Genomic DNA, 24093 nt, shown 5'->3' with positions numbered 1-24093 from the left:
AAAATCAGAAGAGGTTTTATTGGGTTAACTCTACGATGTCAAGGTTACCTGTTTATGCATTATGAGGATATGGAATAAAGGTACATTTTTCAATACTTCCAAAAATGGAACCCAAATAATGGGTTAGGTTACCCAGCTGGAGATAAACTGTTTTTATGATAAACTTATTTGCCTTCATCTGTTGGTCAAGTGTATTGGAAATTAAATAAAAAGGTACCTGCAAAAAATGTAGGAAGAGGAAAGAAAATAGAAGAAAAAGAACAAAAAAAGTAAGGAACTTAGACATCATTTTTACAACTAAGTGGATTTTATTAGTGTGTCTTTATGTTTGCTGTAATAATTTGTCACATTTGGTGGTTATCTTTTCCATCGTCCAGTGTATATTGCTGCACATAAGTTGCTTAGTCAGTCATTTTCCAGAATTGGTTTAGAAACGAATTCCCGCGCCATGACGAGTCATCGTCTAGTAGCAGGACTCCATGATGCGCCTCATGCTCATGATCCTCATACCGCTCATGCCCATGCTCATGTTCATGAAGCTCCTGTACTCTCCGGGCCTCATGTACATCATCCTTCCTCTGAAGTTGGGCTGCTCATACATAAGCCAGTGGCCCTCCATCACGTTGCAGGACATGCAGTTGGGCATGTTGAAGCGGTCCATGATGTTCTCGCAGTCCTCCATCATCTCCTGCATCTGACCCTGGAAGTTCTCCCTCTCGTAGATCCTCATCCTGTAGGACCCTCTGTGCATGGGGATCATGCGGCAGGATCTGATGCAGTCGGTCATGTTCATCATGGTCATGCAGTCGGCATACTCGCCCCTCCTCATGAAGTACTGGTTTCCCATGAAGTTGCTGCGGTCGTAGACCATGAAGCAGCCGCTCTCAACCCTACAGGAGTGGCAGCGGCTCAGGTAGGAGGTCATGTCGGGGCAGTCGCTCATACACTCGTAGGAGCGGCCCTGGAAGTTCCTGTCCTCGTAGAAGATGATCCTGTTCATCCTGTTCATGTTGCTCATCTTTGCCAGATGTTGTCACCGGAAGAGACGCTGCTTCTGCTGCTGGAGCTGAACTGCTGGAGCTGAACTGCTTGTCTACCTGTTGGAAACCTTCCTTTTTATACCTGAAAAAGCAGAGGTCCCCTTTGTGAAAACAGCCTGACCCAGCAACATGCTATAGAAAACCATAGAGCACTGAGGGTTGTCCATATTTAAAGCTGTTCACCCCAAAAGACCTGACGAGTCCTGTCAGACAAAACCTTTTTTCAAAGGGTTAACACCAAACAATAGCACCTTTGTAACTCCTGCAAAGGCTTACATCACCGTAAAGCACAAAACCATCCTTAGCTTTGGAATTTTGCTTTGTATTGTCGTCTCAGTTTGCCAGATCATCCTGTAATATTGTCAGAGAAGGTTTGTTATGTAAAGGGTTCTCATATTTAAAAAGTCTGGCATTATTTATAACCATATGTTGAATATTTTATAGCAGTCACTAAAATAACTGTTAAAAAGAATATTTATTTAATTTTATCAATCAAGTTGCTATTTCCACATGTATTACGTACTAACAACATGATATATAATTTCAGCGCATCAGAATAATTTAAATGAGTTTTTCGTGGAAGTAAATCTGTTACATCTGATTTTGAAATTAAAAAGCAATATTACACTGAATACTCATGCATTGAAATTATGTGTAATTTTTTTTGCCTCTGAATTCAATTTTCAGTTTCAATTTTTTTTTTCAATTTTCAATAACTAATTTTCACCTTCATTTTTAAATGTCCACAAATTCAGAATAAAAAAATTCACGTTTTAAAAAAATGTCAAAAAATATATATTGAAGTTGCTCAAATTCAAAAGGCCAAATTCACATGTCAAAATACCAGTATAAAATTCAACTGATATATTTTCAAGTTGCTCAAATTCGATATGCCAAATTCAGAGGCCGAAATAATAATATAAAATTCAAAATAGACATCTGTGAACCCAAGGAAAAGCGGTCTGTTGTAGATCGAACCAAAATCTGGCTAATCCAGTTACACTCCACTGGTCACATGACCCTAATGCCAGAAGGCTGTCAGCTCATTGCAATTTTTTCAAATTTGGCACCAACCATTAACTATACTCAAGTATGAGCTGATTAGATTTTGGTGGTCAAAGGTCAAGGTCACTGTGACCTTGCATTTGTCTCATTTCTGTGAGCACATTATCTGAAGATGGCCTTAAGGTAGTTTCCTCAAATTTCCCACAAATGTCTGCTTCAACTCATGAATGAACTGATTAGAATCTGCTGGCCGAAGGTCAAAGGTCAAGGTCATGGTGACTTTATTAAACATGTTTTGGGCCTTAACTGAAGAACCTTGGGTGCCCACCTTGAAAGTGAAATTGTATAGATTTTCTATCCATGTTTTCACAGACATGGATGTAAACTGTAAGTACAACTTGACTGGTGAGTGGAGACATAGAATCATGTGGCTGTATATCTAGTTTCCAATATGAGATAAGTTAAGTACAATAAGTCAGGATAGAAACCGGTGTGATGAAGTCGAGTGCAGCATAGTTGAATTCAGATGCCACCAACATAAATTCATTAAAAATAATATCCATTCAGAATAGTAGAAACCCTGTGTAGACAAGCTATCTACAGACATTAGGCTGCCATTAACACAAAAGAAGTTGTGGGTAACTGACACAGACTTCAGTTTCGTCTAAACTGTGACCATATCACTTTCACTTCTTATTGGTTCCAGTATTGCTTCACTCAGAATACCACTCTGTTTTGTTTCTCTTGAGCTCTGTGGCTTAGATGTTTGCCTCCCTCAGCCATGACAGCGAAGATGAAAGCGTTTACACTCTTGTTCATGCAGGACTTGCAGCAAATGAGGCCGATCATGTTTTTACATAAATGTTTTACTTAAAATGAAGACTCCCCGAAGCCTAGAAAGCTTAGCGGCTCAGCTGTATGCGGGGAAGGAGATGTTGCAATCAGCTGACTGAACCATAACAGTGGATGTTATCTCACTGCCAGCAACACTTTGCTGTGTGGCCACTCCATTAAACTCAACATGGTAGTTAAACTGAGTTATGGCATCTCTGACTGCTGTTCCAGGTTGAGCAAACAGCAAATGTCAGCACTAAGCACTCATATTCTCCTGCGGTGTTTGTCCACAGAAAGTATAGGGTGTGGAGGAGACGGAGCCGCAAAGGAATTCCTGTGCTTTTGCTTCAGGGAATGTGCCTCGACTTCTAACATCACTGTAATATACAGTAAGGTTTGTACTGTACAGTAGGTTCAGTGCTGTGAATGGTGGCAGAGGGACAGTGGTACAGAATAGCTTGATTACATAAGACTGAAACCTGAAGATTAGATTAAAAGAACAGTTACCTTTAAATAAAAAATTTAAAAAATTGTCCTTTTAGTTGTAGTGCTGTTCATCAGTCTAAATTGTTTTGGTTTGAGTTGGTTTGAGTGTTGGAAATATCAGCCATTGAGATGTCTGCCTTATCTCCAATATAAAAGAACTGGACGGCACTTGGCTTTTGGTGCTTAAAGCGTCAAAAAATACATTTGAAAAACTCAACAGCAATTTCTCTTTCCAGAAATCATGACACAGTTACTCAAGATAATCCACAGGCCTTGTTGTTAGCAGTTTCATGTAAGAACTATTTTCTTTCTACCAAATTACACCTACTAACCGTATCACCATGCAGAAGGAAAGTGCTCAGTATGGGTATTTTTGGGGTTTTGTTTGATTTTAAATAAAGCCTCTTCATAGTCTTTCAGGATGTAAAACTCTTATTGCCAAATTCAGACAATAAATACAATTTTGAAGCTTCTACGGCACAATGACAAGCTACTCTCCATCCTTGAAAATATGAATAAGAGGCTTAATGTTACATTAACAATGTAGGGTCAGTGACATTAGGTTTTTGTGTGATTTTTAATTTAAAAAATGGCTTGGCTTTTAGAATATTAGAACCTCATAAGACCCACCGTGTCATGACCCATTTGAGCTAATATAGTTGTTAGCAGCTTAGCATTGCGCATTAAAATATGAAAATATGGACATGCTACTCATTGTTAACTTGGTTAGATTCTCCACAAGAGTCAAGGAGGAAAAACTAGTGACTTCCTACCTCAGAAACTAGAAAGTGAAGTAATTATTGTTTGTCACTGTGAGCCCTACCTTGGCATGTAACTCGTACAGACATATACCTAAACCACAGATCTGTCTCCAGCATTTCCACCGCGGACAGTAGTCTTAAATGTAGGTGCTGTTCTTGTTACTCACAACTCCATCCAGCTCTCGCTTCATTTTGTCTTCACCGATGATGCAGAGAAACGTCTGCACCTTGGTCATTGTCCACGAAAGTGGGTTGAATGCAGACATCCCCAGAACAAAAAAAGAACCGGCTGGAGTGTTGAGAGTTACACAATCAATAGGATGTTTATAAATAGCCGGTTTGTGCATTGAGTTCTCGTCAAGCAAGAGTGACTATTCTCTATCTACCAATCATCGGACGATCGATCAACCAGTTCATTGGATATCAACTGATCAATAGGATATCAACCCAATGATCGGATATCGACAATTGTTGATATATCAACCCAATGATCGGATACCAACCAATCAATGGGATATCACCCCTTTAATTGGATATCAACCAATCATTGGGGTATCAACCGACTGATGGGGTATCAACCCATTGATGGGATATCAACCCATCAATCACAAATAACCAATCAATGGGATATCAACCAATCGATGGGATCTTTAAAAATAGTGTGTTTGAGATTTGTGCATTGAGTTCTTGTTGAGCAAGAATGATTATAATATCTTGGCCAACAGACTGCAGTGCTCCACAGACCTCAGTCTGAGGTCTGGTAACCTGACATTGCGTTCTTTAGCCGCACACATTGCTGACCTTTTTTGACACACAGCATAATCTGCCTTACCGTCATGCCTTTTTTCCTTGCTCTGATATATTATATATCAGTATTTTTCTGCATTCCAGCATAGGGCAAGACCCAGGATTAGACTTCCATTTATAGGATTTCATTGACCATAATGTGTTGAAGGAATGCAGGAAAACAGACATCCAAACATGTGGTCCTGATAAAAAGTCTGTTATTTCAAGTCAATTATTTGCAGTATGTCCATTTTCCTATCAGGCAGTTCATCAAAGCCTTCAAATGTGCTCATTCAGAGTCAGGTAGGTCTTTCCTAATTTAAATATGTTATCTACAACACAAGAGAAACAGATGTGTCAGGAGAAGTCAAGAGGCCACAGGCTTATAATGGACTTCCTCCAAAACTTTCTTCTCTGGGAAAAATCCTCCAACTCTCAAAAATTGTGTTTAGTAACAGCTCCATCATTCTCAGGAATAATATTGTCACAATTGTGACAGAACTATTTAATTGCCTAAAAAAAACTGGAATGACGTGTTTCCACTTCAAGATAACACACATTTGCGGTCAAGGAAAACAACCAAGTGAGCTAGCCTGCATGCGGAAAACGAAATCCCTGAAACAAACTGTGTGTTTTAAGGCCAGCCGCCAAAAAAGGTTGAGCAGCGCACAGCTGTTGATACACAATCGGTTCACTGATTAACTGAGCTCTGATAAGAAGCCTTCAGCTCGAGCCCTGGCTCACATCCTGCGTTCTCAGGGCAAACTGAAAGCGCAGCAGTGGCAGCAGGGGACTTAATGTTACCTTGTCATACAGAGTAATTGCTGCTCATTACACTGCACACAGCTGGAGACCAGCCCGGCGACAAACCAGGAACATCTACTCCATCTCTAGCGGTTAACGTCAGTGAACAGCTGTTAATCTTCTACAGGAAACTTTAAATTCTACATTTATGTAGTGTACGGAAAATAGAAGTGAGTGTTCATGTTCATGTTTGTTTGCATGTGTGTTTGCAGTTATATATAGCCTAAAAGGAAGGGAATTCAAGAGCTGTAGTTATGTTATTGTCTCTGTCTTGACTACTCATCATGTTGCACAAAAAAGGAACTTCAGTGCAGTGAAATCACTTCCTCTAAATGATGATTTGTATACTATCAGAATCAGTTCATCCTAACATGAAACTTAGGTTAGTCCCTTTACACTGCTCACTTGTGGTCAGGGTACAAAAAGGCAAGTTTAGAAAATTTGCAGGTAGCTTATAATAATGCCATGAGAATATTACTTATGAGAGGTTGTGCAGTACAAGGGAAATATTTGTGGCTGCAGGAATCAAGACTCTGCAAGCTGTTTTAAAGAATCTCATGTATAAGTTTATCTGCCGGCTTAATAACTCTAAGAATGAAAAAATAAAACTTCAGTCCAACAAAAGATATAGCACTGTTATTTCAATTCCTACACTGGTATAGTTGTGTCTTTGTAAGACATTTTTATAACATGATTTCATACTGTGTCTGTGTGTGTCTCTGTTGCTTGTGATGTTTTGTCTTTTTATATGGACCCTGAGTCTGAAGTAAAGGATGAAGCTGAATTTTAAATAGACAAGTCATAAACAAAGTATTGATAGGCTAAAAGTTTTCTTTTTCTTCAGCAAGGTACGCAAAACCAGTTTTAAATCTGAGAAATATTTTGCCGTCTACTGTCCATATGATTCCATGTGAATGCAGCATCAGTCCCGTGGCTTATATATGTGGTAAAGATTACCTTTTTTGGACTGTGTCTTGCTGCAATGTGAAATTTGCAGAAGCACTCAGAAACTACCACATGCAGATAATTGCGTATGTGAATCCTTGGCTCAACTGTACTGTTTCCATTTTTAATGCCTAGTCTGCATTATCAAGACCTTCCTGTGTAGCTTCCACTGACTGTTGCATTTTTAGTATATACAAATGATGAAGGAAACAGTGGTTTGTATTTGGAAGTTTGTAAATTGGCAGCATTTCTGTCTGAGGTGCATTTAACTTAACAGCCTATGACCTCGAGTTGTTAATTATGTCATAGTGATCATTTTGCATGATGGAAAGGAATGACTACAAACAGCACATTAACTTCAACACGATGGAGACCATATGGGATTGCACATTCATCCTAACTACAATAAACACACTGATTAATTAAGCTTAACTGATGACTTTTGCTTCAGGCGTGTACTTTAGAGATAAATTACAAACCAGAAAGTAATATACAGCAAAGGGAGTTCCACCATAGGAGCAGACACCATCATTAACTATGTTAACGTGCGTCAGCTGAGGCTAAATTCTGACTGCAAATAACTCCTTTGCTTAAGACGAGAACCGTTTGCTGCACTGTTGAAATTTTAATGCTCATTTTAAGTCTGCCTGCACTTCAGAATAAGATGCCTTCTGCATTCAGTATTTATCATATTGCATCATCTGCATAAAAACATGAATCTCTAATGATGGACTCAACATATATATATGTGATGTGAGTACTCCATTAGGGATTCATGTTTTTATGCAGATGGATACATTTTTCTGTCTCAGTCTGTAAAGGTGCAGTACTCCACGATATCACTGTTGTAGAACAAGTGGGTCCAGGCGGCGGGGCAGCGTGCAGTTGAGCGCTAAGAGCGGCGTTCACAGAGGTCACAGAGCAGCAGCAGCCAGGTGCTGATGTGCTCATAGAAACTCAACCAACCGTTCTTAATGACAGCGCTCACTGACGACGGCGCTGATTATGTGGCGCTCCTCTCATCAGGCCCGGGAATGAGGGTTGACAGTCACATTGTGTCGTGAATGCACATTGACCCCCGAGAGGTCAGGGGAAGAGTTGCACTATGATGTCACAGGTCAGCACGTGTTGCCTCCAAAGTGTGAGAGAAGGCCGGTCCAAAGTAGTTAACTCAGAGTGAAAGCTTTGATTGCTTTTCATTTATGAGATTTTTTCAGCTTCAGGATACAAATTAAAAGCTTACATTTTGCTCGTGAAGCTTATTGCATCTGCAAACTTTGGCTGAACAATGGAAAGCATTTATAATACCATTTCTTTATTTTTGTTTTTTAAAGGGGATGCATATTTTGTCTTTGTATAACTTTAATTACAAAACCCAGCCTTATGTATTCAGAATAGTGTTTGTGCAACACTATGTTGGTGCTTAATTTGCCCTCCTAGAGGCACAGTGTGAATATGAGGTGTGAAAAGCCCAAATTTGCATTTGTCAATAAAACTTTAACAATTCCCAATGAGCTCTATTAATTACTGTATATATCAACTTTGCCAAAGTGAGTGAACAGACTCGGTAATATCAGTTGTACAGCGGCGCCTCCCTTAAGTTTTCATCAGCTGACATTAGGCATCATAAGCTACCGGTCATACTAGACCAAGCAAGGCTATCACACTTACATATCATTTAAATTGTTGTAAATTGTTTTTTGTACAGTGTTGTGCACATTCACACATTACAATAGTTGGTTCAAAGTTTAGTTAATGCAGATTAAAATAAACTTTTGAACATTCATACTTAACAATTGGAAGTTCGAAACCCCAAAAAAGGACCCAGTTTACATTCAGATTTACGTTTTGTTGTTGTTTTTTAAGTGACGAAATCTGATCATTATCATTATTTCCTTGCTGATATTCCCCAAGAACGGTCAGATGCTTCAACTCGATGTGTCGTTTAAAATTTCTTGCTGATGTTGCTAACTTTCAGAGTTGATTTATTTATCAGACCCACAATTTGCATTAAACAAAAAGTGTTATTTTTTTCAGTCTGAATCTGTTACTGACTAATTTGTTCAGAAAAGGCTTTCAGATATTCAGATGAACTTGCTCCAGCAGTGTTGGAGATGTGTTTGCGTGCCGGGTGCTGTTAATCCTCGGGTGCAGTTAAACGAGCTTCATTAATAGTCACAAGAGTGAACAACACTCACGCTCAAGGTCATAAGTTGCTAACTGACGTGTTTGGTTCAAAGACATACAAACACATTTTCCAAAAATATGACCATGATCAGTGACAGTTTATTATTATATGTAAATGTACAAATTACACATATAGTAATTCCATTTTTCAGAATTGTCTAAACATTTGGGTATTTGCTACTTTTACATTGGTTTTACAACTCCATCTATCCCATTTAGACCGCAAGTCGCAATTCCTTGATAACCAGAATTAAATCATATGAAAGTAAACCGTGCAAGAGAAGTAACTTGGGGGAAAAAAATAATATTATGGGAAGCATCTATGTGTTTATTCAAGAGATACAGTTAAAAAATGTCAGAAAAGGAGGGAAGGAGAACAAATGTAAAAAAAAAAAAAGGTCCATGGCCAAACTTAAACAGCTCATGGTCAATTTCTAGATCCAATGGAGCACCTGCCAGGCATAAAATGAAAGAGTAACACCAAAAATATAAAATTCAGGACTTTTTATTTCACAATTTACAGAACATTTATTTTAAATTGTAAAGTGACGTAACAGTTAAAGAGAAAATGCACAAAATGCAACACAGTAAAGAAGACAGGATAACGGTAAATTTAGTTTTCCTTAATTTCGCAAGATGCTCTTGAGTCATTTGCTTTTAAGACGTCATTAGTTGCTTTGACTGAAAGTGAAGACCAACTGAATGTGGTGGGACATGAAGCAAAGTTGGAAGCGAAGTTCATTAAAACCTAATATGTCTTTTAGTGAGGTGCAGTCTGTTGACTTTTTGTTTTACTTTTACGATAAACCCGCTATAATGTGCATCCATGACGTGCTAAAGGTAGCGTAGAAAAAAGTACAGGGAAGTCATAAAGCGAGCAAACTGTCTCAGTAATAGCCATGTGTCAAAAGCTGGAACAAAACCACTGAGTGTATAAGAGTTTAACTGCGTACGAGTTCAACTTTTCATTTGTAAGTGCAAGACTTTGATTCGTCATTCAAAAAGTTATGGTCTCGATTTAAATGTCTGTGAATCAGCCAGTAAAACACAATGTGAGCAGTAGCTCATGACACTCTCAGTGTATTCAGCTATCTGTGTGTCATGTTCCCGTCACAGCATGGGCTCGTGGATAAGATAAGCATCTTCTGTGCATGTGTGACCACCACCCGCCTTCAGCTGGTACAGCTCATTACACTGGAGGTATTGTTTTCCAAGCATGCATATGCACACAAGCACGTATAGATGTACAAAGGAATGCATGTTCACCAGTGTGGGCTTGCTGTGATTTGGTTCATGACACTGTCAAGTTTTTTGACCTCCGAGTGAAGAAGGCTGGGTGGTGACAGCAATCAGTCGCTGGCTTGGACCGTCTAACGAGAGCCAGCTTGTAATGACATTTCCTTTATACGTGGTGTGACCAGTCTCAGAGTAGCAGTCTGACTTTCATGGAATTTGCTGTGGATATTCATGGCTCCCCAGAGGATGAATCCTTTTGAGGATGTTCTGTGTTTACACAGGAAAATTGAGTGTATTTTAAAGGTCAGATTGACTGAGCTATTGATGCACACTTTTGCAATGCGCAGAGGGAATGGAAAGCTCCAGAGAGTCTGGAAATGGAAAAGTCAGCCCAGTACATCCTGTGGAATTACACTTGCATTGGACAGTTCTGCAGCTCAGGATTTATGTGTAATTATATGTGATTAGGGTTATCATTTTGTAGTTGAACTTAAAACTTTGCTTCAAACATTGGGGAAAAATTCAATATTTAAACTGGAATGAAAAAATGTAATTTAAAACGTTTAGTCAATAAGAACAACAGACCATTTGAAGTAGTTTGCCATGTGGTCCAGCAAAGCTTAAATAAAGGTTGACCTATTGTGAAAGCAGCTGCCTCAGAGCTGTTTCACACCAAGCTCACATTTTGTCCAAAAAACTTGGCAAAAAACTTTACAAAAACAGATTTTTAGGATTCCTATGAATGCTTGCACACCCTCCGGCACATTCACACAGAGAAATAAGGTTCAGACGGACCTCAATTTCAGCAGATGTTGCAACTGATTTTTTACCTCCAGTTAATAGCTTGCTTGCGGCCAAAATTAGGGTACATCTTATCAATTTAGTTTCTCAACACCCGGTGATGACTTCATCAACCATATAAAGGACAGTATACGGCGTGAGATCACCAAACAGCTGGAACATGATGAAGTTGTTAATGTGGCTGATATGCACTTGCTAAAGTTGTATGTTGGTCACAGAGCAAAGCTAGTCCCGACAGCTACCATGAGCATCAAATTAAGGATTGAAATAAATATGAGATTAACATTCGGCCCTTAAGCACCAATCACACTTAGACGCTTTGCTAGGAAAGGGTCACTAGCAAAACCATTGGTTCCCTATTGTACAGCCACCTGTCAGGCGCTCTTCTCTTGCTGCAACAAAACATGTTTTTCTGGTGGTTTTGGGACACACATAAAAGATAAAATATATTCAGTCCCAACACTCTTCAATGTCACTTTTGGCTCCCAGCTGCTTTTCCAGATGTGCTTCCAAGGCGGTTTTGGAGCGGTCACGCCCGGCGCGATGCACGTTGATGTGGTCAACCAAGATATTCTCTGCCTATAGGTTGTTGTTTTGCGGAGTGGACATGAGCACTTTTTCTTCTGTTAATGAAAATGGAAAATGGCAATGCAGATAATTTAGGCTGAAAATTTGGATGTGGATTTACCACATTCAGGTTACGCATTTTTGCACTGCAGTGTTGAAAAACGTTTTTTTTACTCCACATCGTCAAGAAATGTGAGGTTTTATCTGCCAGCCGAGTGAGGCAGCAGAGGGCACCAGAAACAAGTGCAACTGTACAGTCTGGAATGACGCAAGAACCACAATACAGCAGAATAAAAACACAAACCAAAAACTATACTAAAGGATTAGACACTTCTTCTGGCCACTGATGCGTGGGCACACACGGTCACGTCATAGCTCACTGTATCTCAGACTCATGATAGTTTTGTTGGAACTCATTCGATTTGTTTAAAAAGTCACAGCCCTCTTCTGGATTGGAAAAAAAATGTAATCCAGGCAGCAATTATGTTTCCTCCGAAACTATTTTTTGAAGCAAATCAATGGATTTAAAACATGATTGACCTCATTCTCCTGGCAAATTTCAGCCCTGTGTTTCCTAAACAACTGTGCTGAACGCCGGAGGGACATGAGCTGGAGTCCTTTGTAGTAAGCACAGTGTAGAAAATGCCTAATCTTTCAATGGCAAAACCTGGCAACCCAACGGTTCCATGCTGGCACGGAGGAAGGGGTGGCAGTGGAAAGAAAACCGTTGTGTTCCTCCGCTGTTCCCCATCCTTCACTTGGTAACTGTAATTACATCCCCACATCCTGATGTGAAGCAGATATGCACCAAGAGCTTTTAATAGGCTGTGCAAAGAGCAGGAGGAACGGCCATTCATCCAAGATGCTGAGCGTGCAGGAAATGTCCACCGCAGCTCTTGGTTGCACCTCATGCTGCCATCACCGTCACGTAGGGTGAGTTTTAGGACGGCGATGTCTCTCCTAGGGTGCACTTTCTGTGCCACCAGAATAGAGTGACAAATCAACAGGAACCGGTAGAAATTGTCTGGTTTTGCTTTACTGTGAAAGTTTGTTTTCTACTCAACTTGATATTTCTTTCAATTTTCAATTCTTAAAGTAGAAGATGCCACTTTTAATGTTTTTATTACATATTTACATGTATATATACCTTTTCAATAGTTTTCCAACTTGTTTGCTGACTTTCAAAATGTGCGCCAACTGTGTATGTGGCACCAAAAGTAGCCAAACACAGTGGTTGGAAAAGAGGATATAATACTATGATTAGGCTTACTTTTTGTCTATTTGCAGAGGAAAACTTCCTTGGTAATTACAGAGGTAATATTCAAGTTTCCGCCCATGTGATGCCTTATGATTGAAGAAAACACGAGAATAGAACTGGATGAGCTCATAATTTGAATAGTCAACATGACCTCATTGTTAAAAGCTCCACGTCACAGAGTACAGAAAGAGAATCTCTGGCTCTGTTATCTCTGTATGTGGGCTACATGTTTTTAAGTGTAGAAAAACAAGCCCATTTAGTGTGAAATCAGCCACAAAGAATGCTGAGTACCTTTAGTGTTTCCAGAGGGGGACGTGCAGGGCCATGTGTGGCACAGTCTCCTGACAAAACCACAGAAATGCAGACGTGGGTTTTATTTTTCCCAGGCTGCACATGCACTCTGGTAATGACAGAATACATGGAACATGTCTACAAGTTTTAGAGGGGACCTCTTATGCTTTTCCTTATTTTCGGTCATGTATAATGTTACAATGTCGGATGTTCATTTTAAATGTGGTCAAAGTTTAAAAAAAAAAAGAGGTATGTAAAAGTCATTTTGTGAGCATAAAACTCAGGCTCCATGCTATTCTGAAGAATCTGTTTTTGACATTTTTTTCTACTTTGGCTGCAAGCTGATGTCAGCTGGGGTTTCTTTCTTTTTCTTTCAATGTTCATCTGCTCAAGGCAAAACAGAGTCCGTAAACCAATGGGTGACATCACACAGGCTATGTCCATTATTTACAGTCTGTGCTTTGAGCCCAAAACCACAATGTGATCAATGTGACACACATTTCTGTCACATCACGTCATAAAAAGTCAGATGATGCTGTTACCCTTAAGTCTAACTGGCCTTAAAACACGACTGAAGAAAGCTAAACCTTTTTAATCCAATTGAATGAATGTGGGAATAACTTTAGTGCAATCTTACCATTATATATTTAGCTGATATCTGGTATTATCATTGGTTTTATTGAAGCAAGTAAAGGAATACAGACAAGAAAAGACATATTCTTTGACATCAGTGTCACAGTCGTCTTAGACCAAGAGAAGGGAGGGGCGATGCAGAGTTTGATGATACAGAGAACGGGGAGAATTTCCCCAAAACCCCTGAAAAGTTGGCCTGGTCACTGCATTGCATCTGCATCTGCATCTGCGCTTTGTGTATGTTTAAACGCAGATTAATTTATTAAAATAAAGACAAACTGTACTCCCCAAGTTTTTGTTTATGTTTCCTTTTTTTGTTTAATTTCAAGTCACAAGTTCACCCTAAAAAATGCTCACAACCCTGGAAAGTAACAAACATACATGCTTAGTTTGACTTGTCCAATGTGGTGATGCGACCAAAACACAATGGTCCTGATTTACATATCGCCAAAGAGCCTGAGGCAAGAGTAACCAACATTTCTAACGTGACATGGACTTGTATGTAGAGCACATTGGAAAGGGGTAAAAAGACTTGAGCTGCTCCAGTTTAAGCCCCCCCTGCCCTCAGAATCTGGGAAATTGTGACTTCTTCCCCTATTATTTCAATGCCAGGCATGCCCTCAATTCAGCTTGTGAAAGGGCGCATTCCTTTCCAGCTGAGCAGGGGGTAGTGTTGCCCGAAAGATTAGTGCTCTTCTCACCCTCCTCCTGGAAAAGTATAGCTCTGCCGAAGCTTTCTGAATTCTTCCGCGGGTTGTCTTGGTGTGAGGGCTTTTCAAGTTGGGGTTTGTTCTTTTCTTCTGGCATTCCATGTATCCCTACAGAAAACACTCACTTCCTGTATTGCGGTGGATGGTTCCTCTGTCACTGCGGTGAGCCCCAAGACCAAGAAGAAAAAAAAAAAAGCAAAAACTCACAAAACAAACCTTGAAAAGCCATCGCCTCCTGATTTGTACCAGTGGAAGATATGCACTTGTGAAAATGAGGAATGATGAATGGATCAACAAGCTTTAATTGGACAGCTGCTAAATGGCACTTTCCAGTTTCTCTCCCATCATCCACTTACTTTTGACATTCTAATAAAAAGCCTGCAAAAACACTCATTTCCTCTGGGGGATTGCTTTGGATCTCCCCCAAACTGCAAAGTCTCACTCTGAGAAGCACTCTGGGTCCAGAGCCTGTTTACAGCGTTACATTTGTTAAAAACTTTTGCTCGTCATTTTAAAAAGAATAGGCACATTCTGCTTGTTTCACCACAGATTTTTTTTTTACAACATGTGAGATCTCAAAAGTAACCAGATATCAGGACAATGTTGAAAATCGAGAAGCAGTGGAACATTTACACGCATTTGGAGTGTTATGGCATTCCACCAGTTTTTTTTTTGTAGAATGGTTATTTATGTTATTACTGTTAAATCTGATCGCTCTCTGAAATGAAGTTTTGCATACACAGTTGTCTATTTTCTATCCTCTTCTCATGCACTGTTTGTACGTATAACTACAAAACAAAATATAGTACAGTTCTTGTTTAACCCAAGTAATTGAGAATCCACAATCACATGATCAATGCGCTGATGTGAGTTAAGAAGGAAGCAGTTTCAAGAGGGAAAGTCTGTGTAACAGAAGCACTTTGGGGAGGTAGATTGGTCAAACAAACACGGCACAGTGAACTTTAGTTAAAGTTATTTTAGGTGCGTCATCACCTATTCTCTTTTTCGGAATCCTAACTTTGTAACTTTACTTACCTAAACCTTTGTAACCTACACACCTTTCCGTACCTGTAACCCATATCATTTTACTTACCTCAGCCTAATTTATGTAACTTTACTCGCCTCAACCTAAACACCCTACATTACTTTACTTTCTTCGCTCATGTGTCTGACAGACATCTTCTGTATGTAATATCCTGATTATGAACAAGGCCCTCATACAACCCCACTTCAAAAAATCCAAACCATCCCTTTAACATGCCAGTAGTCCACGATTTGACTCTTGGATTCAGTGGTTCGTCATCTGTCTCACCGTGTGATCCCTACAATGTGTTCACATGAACTGGAGAAGATCAGTTGTCACGTCATGTGTGCTGGGAGAGTTTTCCTTGGATGGCGGCCCTGACGAGCTCTGTAGAATTTATAATCTGTGTGAGGCTTGTTAAAGCCTCTCCAGAGCTGGAGCACTGTGGGATAACATGGATAAAACCATCCCATCTCCATTCCCATGGAGCGCACAGAGTGGGAGCCACTTCAAATTTGGATTTATCATCTTCAGCTTCCTTTTGTTTTAAAACAAATATGCGTCCTATAAAGACTGAGGAGAAAATGAAACATCAGACATGCTGCATTGCAGTTTGGCTTATTAGGAGTTAAAGTGAAGATGAGAAAAGAAAAGTCAGCAAGTTTTTGCACTGCAGCATGTGTTTTTAACAGACACTCTGCTTTACATTCCAAATTCATGGCTTCAACATCAACATGGTTTACCCGTTGAACTGTGCTGTCTCACTGCCAACAGCCCAAACAAACCTGGATGCAAACATATCTTTTTGTGTTTAACGTCCAGCTCTAAGTGGACTGCTAATGGATTTAGCACTTGAACTGTCTATGAAAATTTAAAGGCACCTGGAATTGTCATGAAGTGGATTTTCATTATGATTCCTCGTTTTACAGCCCACGCAAGAGTCTCAGGCTGTCTCGGCTTCTTTCCTTTGACTGAATTTTATTCAGCTCTTGGTGTCTAGTTTGACGGCAGTAAACTGTTACACTCCAGTGCAGTGTTCACACAGGACGCAACAGGCTTCCCCTGTCCCCATGTGTGGAAAGCTGGGCCGCTTGATTGGGCTCCACAGCAAAGTTTGAGCCTGCAAAAGACAGACTGAAGGTTTGCAGAGGCATTACTCATTTTGCTCAATTTGAAGAACTTCTGAACAAGACACAAACTAAACCCAACTTCCCTTGCATACTAAAGCTGGTCTGATTCAGTCATTGGTGATTTTTTTTCCCCAAGAGATTCCTTTTTTTTTGTAAATCTCAAAAATGTTTCTAATACAAATGATCAAATTGTGAATACACTTGCCTTGGAGCGCTTTAGCCTGTTTGTATCACTACGCACACCTAGCTTGTTCATTTATTCAGGCATGACAGTTACCTTACAGTGTTCAGCATGTTCTCACAAAATAGTTGCTTTTTGCATTGCAGCGTCCTTGTCGATTGGAATGAGTACCGAGGCAAAAACACAATAAACTCTGCATAGTGTCTTCACCTTACAGACTAGATTCAGGGCAGAAAAGTGAAAAGAATTAGCATTTGGTCCTTAGACTGTGTAAAAGAGGTGGACGAAGCCTCTGGTTCTGAACAATGAAGCCAATGTAGAAATGTTTTAAACCTGCATTATTTCTAATGGGCAGCAGGGGGCGACCGATTGTATACAATGACCCCACATCTTACTTAATTTATTACGTTGACAAATATTTTCATAATTAGTTTCTGGCCTCAATCACTAGCTTCAAGTCTTTCTCAATCCAGCATGATGTTTATTTTGTGAATTATGGTCTTATTTAGGGTAAAATAGACCATAAAGCCAGGTACATGTTACAGTGAGGCTACCTTGTGATTGACAGTTCGCTATCGTGTCACCGTACTTGGGTTCTCAGACAGATCCACCCCATCACTCCACCACAGCTCCACCACCTGATCCAAACATGGTCACCTCTAGGTCCAAATGAACCAAAAAGGCGACTGCCAGACCAGAGGCTTTAAAATGATAGTACACTAATGGTTAAACTCGCAGTGCCACATATTTTATACAGTCTAGGTTTTTGGTCATAGACTAAATAATTGATGATGATCAGTTGAACTGTTGACCTGATGGTGCGTCTTCATGAAAATCTGGCATCCCCCATTTATTCCATGGGAAACATGGATGTCATCAGTTTCATCCCAATCCATCCAATAATTATTGAAACATTTGAATCAAAACCAATAATTGCCAATTTTGTGTTGGCACTAAAGGTCAAGGGATTGCCAAAATTATCAGGATACTTCATCTAGGAAATTTTGGGCAAACACATTGGACGAATTTATGTTCAGTAAAAATTTGGGTCTGCTGGTGAAAAGTCACGTGTTAACCAAAGTCATAAGTGCTCTTCCTTGAATATACAGTAGAAAGAGACATTTCATGTCAAAAGTGGCTGAGACATTAAAAGTTGGGTCAAAGTGGTCAACTGAATGACCTCTGTTGCCTTTCCGAGAACCGTGCAGCTATTGTTGCGTAAATGTCTGGTTACACGTGTTGAAAGGTTTTAGGAATGTCTAGATTTCCATGTCATTTTATTTTATTTTGGCACTTTTGACATGGTCCGTTTGAATATAAACATGGCCTACTCTCTTATCTTTGGCCCTTGTGGCTGAGAGCATCAGCTAAAAGCCTCAGATGTAATTAACAGAGGCATTATATCAGCTGCCTATCTTCCACCCACTCATAAAATAAAATAATAAGAAAGCTGTCAGTCCGAGGCTCCTTTGCACTGAGATCCTAATTACAGCAATGATAAAGCGGCCCTGTGGACGGTAGGGATGCTGCTGTTTGATGGCGTCTCTAACTCCTCAGGATGATTTCCCAGAGGAACACTCTGATTAGGTACGATGTAGTAGCAGCCCACCCGTTAAACAGATGTCCACAGATATTAAGCTAATGAACGAGGCGGGTGAATGCTCAGGGCGTGCCACTCCTGTCACTCTCAAGTGCACGTCTCGCCGCTGCCTTTGAAATTGACGCTTGCAGCCAGATTGCAGCAGGACTGTTGACCTCTGATGGTTGACCTTTTCACCATAAAGGAATCGCAATAAAGCCCAGATCACAGCTCCCGATACCTTGGGGCCGAATGGAGGCATTTAAGGAGGAATTTTCAATGAGTTGGAATTCCCCGGTGACGGCGTGGCGTTATTGTTTGCTGGCACTCGTGTGAAGGAGTCTCACTTTGTAAAATTATCCTCCATCTTTTTCATTTCCTCATAAGTGAAGTGGTTTCTTTTATCTTGCTTCCACTGTCACTTGTTCCAAGGGCGCGGAGACACCATTAAAAATGATGGAATGGCTACAATATTCTGAAATCAGACTCTGCCTCTGGCTACTTTCTATCATTCAGTTTTATATGAACTTATTGGAGTTTTCTCAAATCATGTTTTTCAGTCCTCTCATTAGATTTTGAAATGCCTTGTGGTGGCAATGCAGCAGAAAAAGTGCAGGGTCCTCGGATCTTAAAAGGTCACCAATCAGGGTGAGGAAAACACTGTTTTACATGTTCGGCAGAGGGTTACGTTTTCAACAGATTATCTACTGAGCTCCAATTTCAGCCACTTAACCTCTCAACACCAATTAAACTTGGCCTGTCCTGAGGTTAAGCCACTTATACCTCTGCTGGCAACGGACTCTCTGTCTCAGTGTTGTTACGTAAGAACTGCATCTGTTACTAGCATTTCCTTCCGGATTATCACCAAAAATATTTTGTTCCTGTAAGAAAATGGATATTTAAGGATGTTTTCCACTTTAAAAGCCAAACTAGTTCTTGTTGAAGATTTATTTCTTAACTATATATTAACACTTTAACACCTGGATCTACATCAGTTTTCTTGTTCTGCATTCAGACACCTATTGTTAATTTTTTTTTTTTTAGCACAGAAAAAAATACAATGGGCAACTTGGCCAGAAATGTCCTGCAAAAAATGATACTTAAATGATATTTTAGTATTTTCAGGTAATTTATTTGCTTTGTTTTCACAAAATTCTTGCTAATTTGAGGCCCTTTCTTGTTAAGTTGCTTAATGCCTTCTTCCCATGTTTTACATGGTTTTCATTTTTATTTTTTATTTTTTAAGCTTAATGTTATGGTCGAAGTCAGTGGAAGGACACAAATACCCTTTTTATAGCAAATTACTTTTGGTTTTTGAACCGGTTCTGATCAGGATTCTTTAAAACCTTGGTGCAACCTCACAAACAAGCCTGTGTTTCCACTATTTTTTGAGTGCAAACATTGTAATCAAGGATGTGTAATCAAAGGAAGAAGACATTGCACAGCGCCCAATGGAAGTAAACAGGAGAAGCAAAATCATGGATTACATTGTTATTACATTGATAGTTGTTTTTACCTAAAGAACAAGCGTTTAATATGACAACTGCATGCTCTTTTTTTCGGGTCATTTTTCACCTGATTTCTCCATTGTTACCATCTCTAGAACATGGCACGCCAACTGATGTTGCCGCAGTTCGCACCTCAGATCAAGGAAAACCTGCTATTTTTTTGGTTCCAGCTGAGAACCAACATTTTGGGTTCTGAACCAATGTAAAAAAAAAAAAAAGCAAATTAAATACACCTGACAAGTTCAGCATGTCTTTCTTTCTAAGAATGTGATGAAAAGGTCAATACCAATTCTTGTCTGTGATTCAACTTAGTATTTAAACTAGCTTAGCATAAAGTCTTGATGCATGAGGAAACAGTTTCTTCGACACTCGGGCTGCAACCTCGTGCCTACGACCAGATCACAGCCATGATGATATACGGTACAACACACTTCCTCGTGTATGATGTTGCTTAATTGCAGGCGCAGAATGTTTGTGGTAGTTGGTTGTGGGCTGCAGTCTTTGGGGTGTGTTTAAGTGCAACCGTTTGGCTGAGACACAGTCAATGTGAGCCAATACGACAGTCAGCCTTCGTCACCACTTCATCTTTGATGGCTGTTTGGTGTGTCAGGGCCTTAAGCCAGACTCGACCTGAAAAACCCAGTTCATGTGTCTCATTCAATATCTCAGTGGTTTCTCATGACTTAACTCTTTTAAGAAGTCACAAGTGACATGACACTGTCTTCAAAAGAGGTAGAGCACTATTTATCTTCAAAATCATTTCAATCCTTTGATGTGTACTTGAAACAAGGTACATTTTTCACCAAGTCAAGTAAGGTGAGAAAAGCTCCAGTGATATGTGAAAGAAAAATATTTCAGGACAAAACTCCACACAAAATAACTCTCTGGCCGATATCTTCGCTGCCTTCAAGTGAACTTTTGCCTGATAGAAGAACATCAGTGAAAATAAATCTTCACAGGCAGCCAAGCAGCTCACATCAGGCAGAGAGCGGGGAGGGAGAGAAACACTGTAGATCACGTACAAGAGGAGCACAGAGAGGGGGCTGAAGTTCAGTGTACGAGAGTGAGAAAAAGGCCAAAATTCCTTCCATCCCTCAGGTCATTTTGCGGTTTTGGTCCAGTGAAACTCATCCATTTCTCTGTCCTCCTGGCCACAGTTTCATGTAGGCTCAAGGTTTTGGTTTGGAAGCTTGCAAGGACATCACTCATCACGTTATAAGTTACGGACAAAGTGAATTCAGCAACTTGGATAACTTAAGGGAGATCTGATGATGCTATTCCGTATTTTCCGTCATACATATAGTGTTACAATGTTGAAAATTCTCTTTAAATGTGGCCAGTGTTTCAGATAACATGGTAAAGGTATGTAAAAGTAATCCCTGTGAGCAAATAAAATCAGGCTTCAGACCATTCTGAATACTCTGTTTCCAATGTTTTTTCTAAATAAGCTACAAACTGTCGTCAGCTAGTGACAGATTTCTTTATAGGCTCAGCTGCAAGCACACTGCTTCATGTAGCTACATGCTAACGTCAGGGAAGCCTTGTCTTGTTTGCCGATGCTGTTAATTGCTCCTTGATTGCAGATTGTACTCGTGCTAAATTGTGTCCAGTTGTGACAATTTTGGTTTGAAAACTTTTATTGCCTATTTTTCATGGTACAGAAGTCCTGCTTAAAGAGCTTTTTGCAACTGTTTCTGACAGAGAGTGAATGTTTAAGCACAGACAGAAGGAGAAAAAAATGTTTTTTCTTGATCATGAAAGCATGTAAACACAGTCCAGTTGAAACCCAAAATACAAGTATGAACCTGAAAATGAGCATAATAGGTTCGCTTGAAATAACAAAGCCAGTGAAGGCATGTGAAAGGAGAATCAGTGAAGCAGTGGATAAAAGTTACAGAGGCTTTTATTCAAATGAAAGCATAATGTTCTTTGCAGTTATGAATAAAGCCGTTCTCACATGTCTAACAAAGGTTGACTGGACTAAAAAAAAAAGACACATCAACTGCAGGCAACTGTTGCTGTGGTTACAGTAAATTTAGCATGTCTTTGTGTTTCTCTCCCTCAGTTGTCTTGCAGTTTTAATCCTGATTAATTTAATTCTGAATTTCTCAGTTTTGAGATCAGTAAAGTATATCTATTTATTTATCTATGTGATGGTTGACATTTGTATTTGTGTACATCAACATTTGTTTCTCATGAGCCACGCTTATTCTGAATATGAAACTGATTATGGAGCATATTTCCTCTGTTTATGTGGATGTCAGTATTGTTCTTAATAGACTGGTGAGGTATTAAATGTCATCTTGACAGACGTCTTTATTTTGAGATATATGCTTGTTTGATTCCTCTCTCCGAGTATGAGATAAGAGCATCTCAATATGACGTCTTAAAAAGTTTTTTAAAAATGCACTTTGTTGTTGTTGTGTGCCTCCAGGTCATGAATGCACAGAGACGAGGGAAAGTGAAAAAGGTCTGGAGGAAAATAACAGGAAAAATGGAGGTCCTTGAAAGTTTAAGGCTGTTAAAAAAACATAGAAACACCACAGACGCATTTGTGGTGCAATTACTGCAGGAAGTGAGGCGGAGACATCCAGTGACATCGAGTCTCTAGTTAGCTACAAACATGAACTTTGCTGCCTTCACGTGTTCCATTGAAATATTGTATTTACTGTATTTACGAGTTCCGAGCACATGAACGGCACTCCAAAGTCCTAATTACAAGTAGAAAATTGGGAAAATTCGATGATACCTGAGTTACCGAGTTGTGACGTTTGCGTGACGTTTGCGTGACGTTTGCGTGACATTTCAGAAATGGTGGAAAGCATGGAAACAGTGTCAACAATTGACGTTAAAAATGACATAGTTTGTTATTTTGTTCCGAATAGCTATCATTTACTTTTAGTAGTTGCATTTTAGTATCTGCGTCTAATAGCAGTAAGCAAGCAGACTTTTTATGATAAAGCATCCCAGGCAAGTATGCTAACATTGATAACAACATTAGGCCTATTTTATAATCATCACCAACTTGACGTCATAAGTGCAGAAACATGTTGTGCAAAAGTCAATGTTTGGTCAATGGAAAGAATTTTGTTTATTAATTTACATTGATCACATGTAAAGTGTCATATTTTAATTAATGTTAGCTGATGTCCATTAAAAATAAAAATACAATATATAAAATTTAAATAATATATAAGAAATGTAAATAACTGGAAACAGCCTCTTCAACCTTTTGTTAAAATGCTCTCATTGAAATGTAACCTATCTTCTTTGTAGCTTACTTGTTGTTTCCACTTTACGACCTCAAAACATATGAACAAAACAGAGTCGGAAGAACGACTATCCAAATCGGAAAGCTTCCGACATCACATGAATGCAGCATGTGATTTATATCTTTCTTCTTTTCCCACTCTCACAAAGTAAACACAATTTCCAAAATGTTTTTTGCGTTACATAATGCTTTAAATTGAGCTTTAAAGGGCACACTGTTTGAATTTGGAAAGAACTTTTCTCTCTTACTTAAAAGTTTTGTGATTCAGACTCTAACAGAAAGACTTTAAAGACTTTCATAAGGTTGACTTATTAGAGCTGGAGCGCGTGTGCTGAATTTCATTACCATTCTTCATACAGTGTTTATGCCGGGTCTTTATCTAAGCCAAGCCACATGCTATTGTGGCTTGTTTATGTATGACAGGACACTTTCCACTGATACCAGCTTTTAAATGGCTTCCTTTAGGCTTCAGAGAACAAATGCTATGAGACAGAAAGCAAATTGTATTATTTCGATGCAGAAACACATACTGTATCACACCTATAAGTCACAGAAATGAGAACGTTTTTGCATTTTCAGAGGCAAAACTGATTTGAACAGATCCTAGATGGATGGATCTGTCTAAAGTGTGGCAGCCTCTGTCATTCAGTGGTGGTCTAGTTTGTCTACAGTCACTCAGTGAAGCATCAATCACAATGTCTCCTTAGAGAGACACCTGCTGATAACAGCCACAGGTACAAAATGTGAAATGAGTCTTGGGGCTTGTTAAGAGTGTCTCGATGTTGATGTAAGACGGTCAGACTGGCAATTGATAAAGAGCTGGGTTTATCTGGACCTGTTTTCCGGTCCCCTGCAGTTTCTCGTGTTGTTGCCTGGCTACAGCCTCCCTCAGAATATGGCATATTTTTATCACCGTTGCTGTGTATTCTGTGTTTTCTGCTCCGACATTACAAGCTGGAAGATGCCCAACCAATTGGTGATAGCATGTGGCAAAAACAGGCAGCACATTGTCTCATCTTATTTGTCCTGCGGCAGGCTTTTTTGTTCCAGAATGCC

At 39.5% G+C, this 24093-nt stretch overlaps 1 protein-coding gene across 1 annotated transcript; it reads right to left on the bottom strand.

Moving 5' to 3' along the window:
- Window positions 1–463: 463 nt before the first annotated feature.
- Window positions 464–1021, bottom strand: LOC121955456 (gamma-crystallin M2-like). The gene has a single exon (XM_042503421.1). The coding sequence runs from the start codon at window positions 1016–1018 to the stop codon at window positions 464–466; it is 555 nt and encodes a 184-aa protein (XP_042359355.1). The 5' UTR covers window positions 1019–1021.
- Between the last annotated feature and the right edge of the window lie 23072 nt (window positions 1022–24093).

The sequence above is a fragment of the Plectropomus leopardus genome, chromosome 16 (assembly GCF_008729295.1).
Source record: "Plectropomus leopardus isolate mb chromosome 16, YSFRI_Pleo_2.0, whole genome shotgun sequence".
Lineage (NCBI taxonomy): Eukaryota > Metazoa > Chordata > Actinopteri > Perciformes > Serranidae > Plectropomus > Plectropomus leopardus.
Note: the sequence above shows the minus strand (reverse complement) of the source record. Positions and strands in the feature narration are given on the sequence as shown.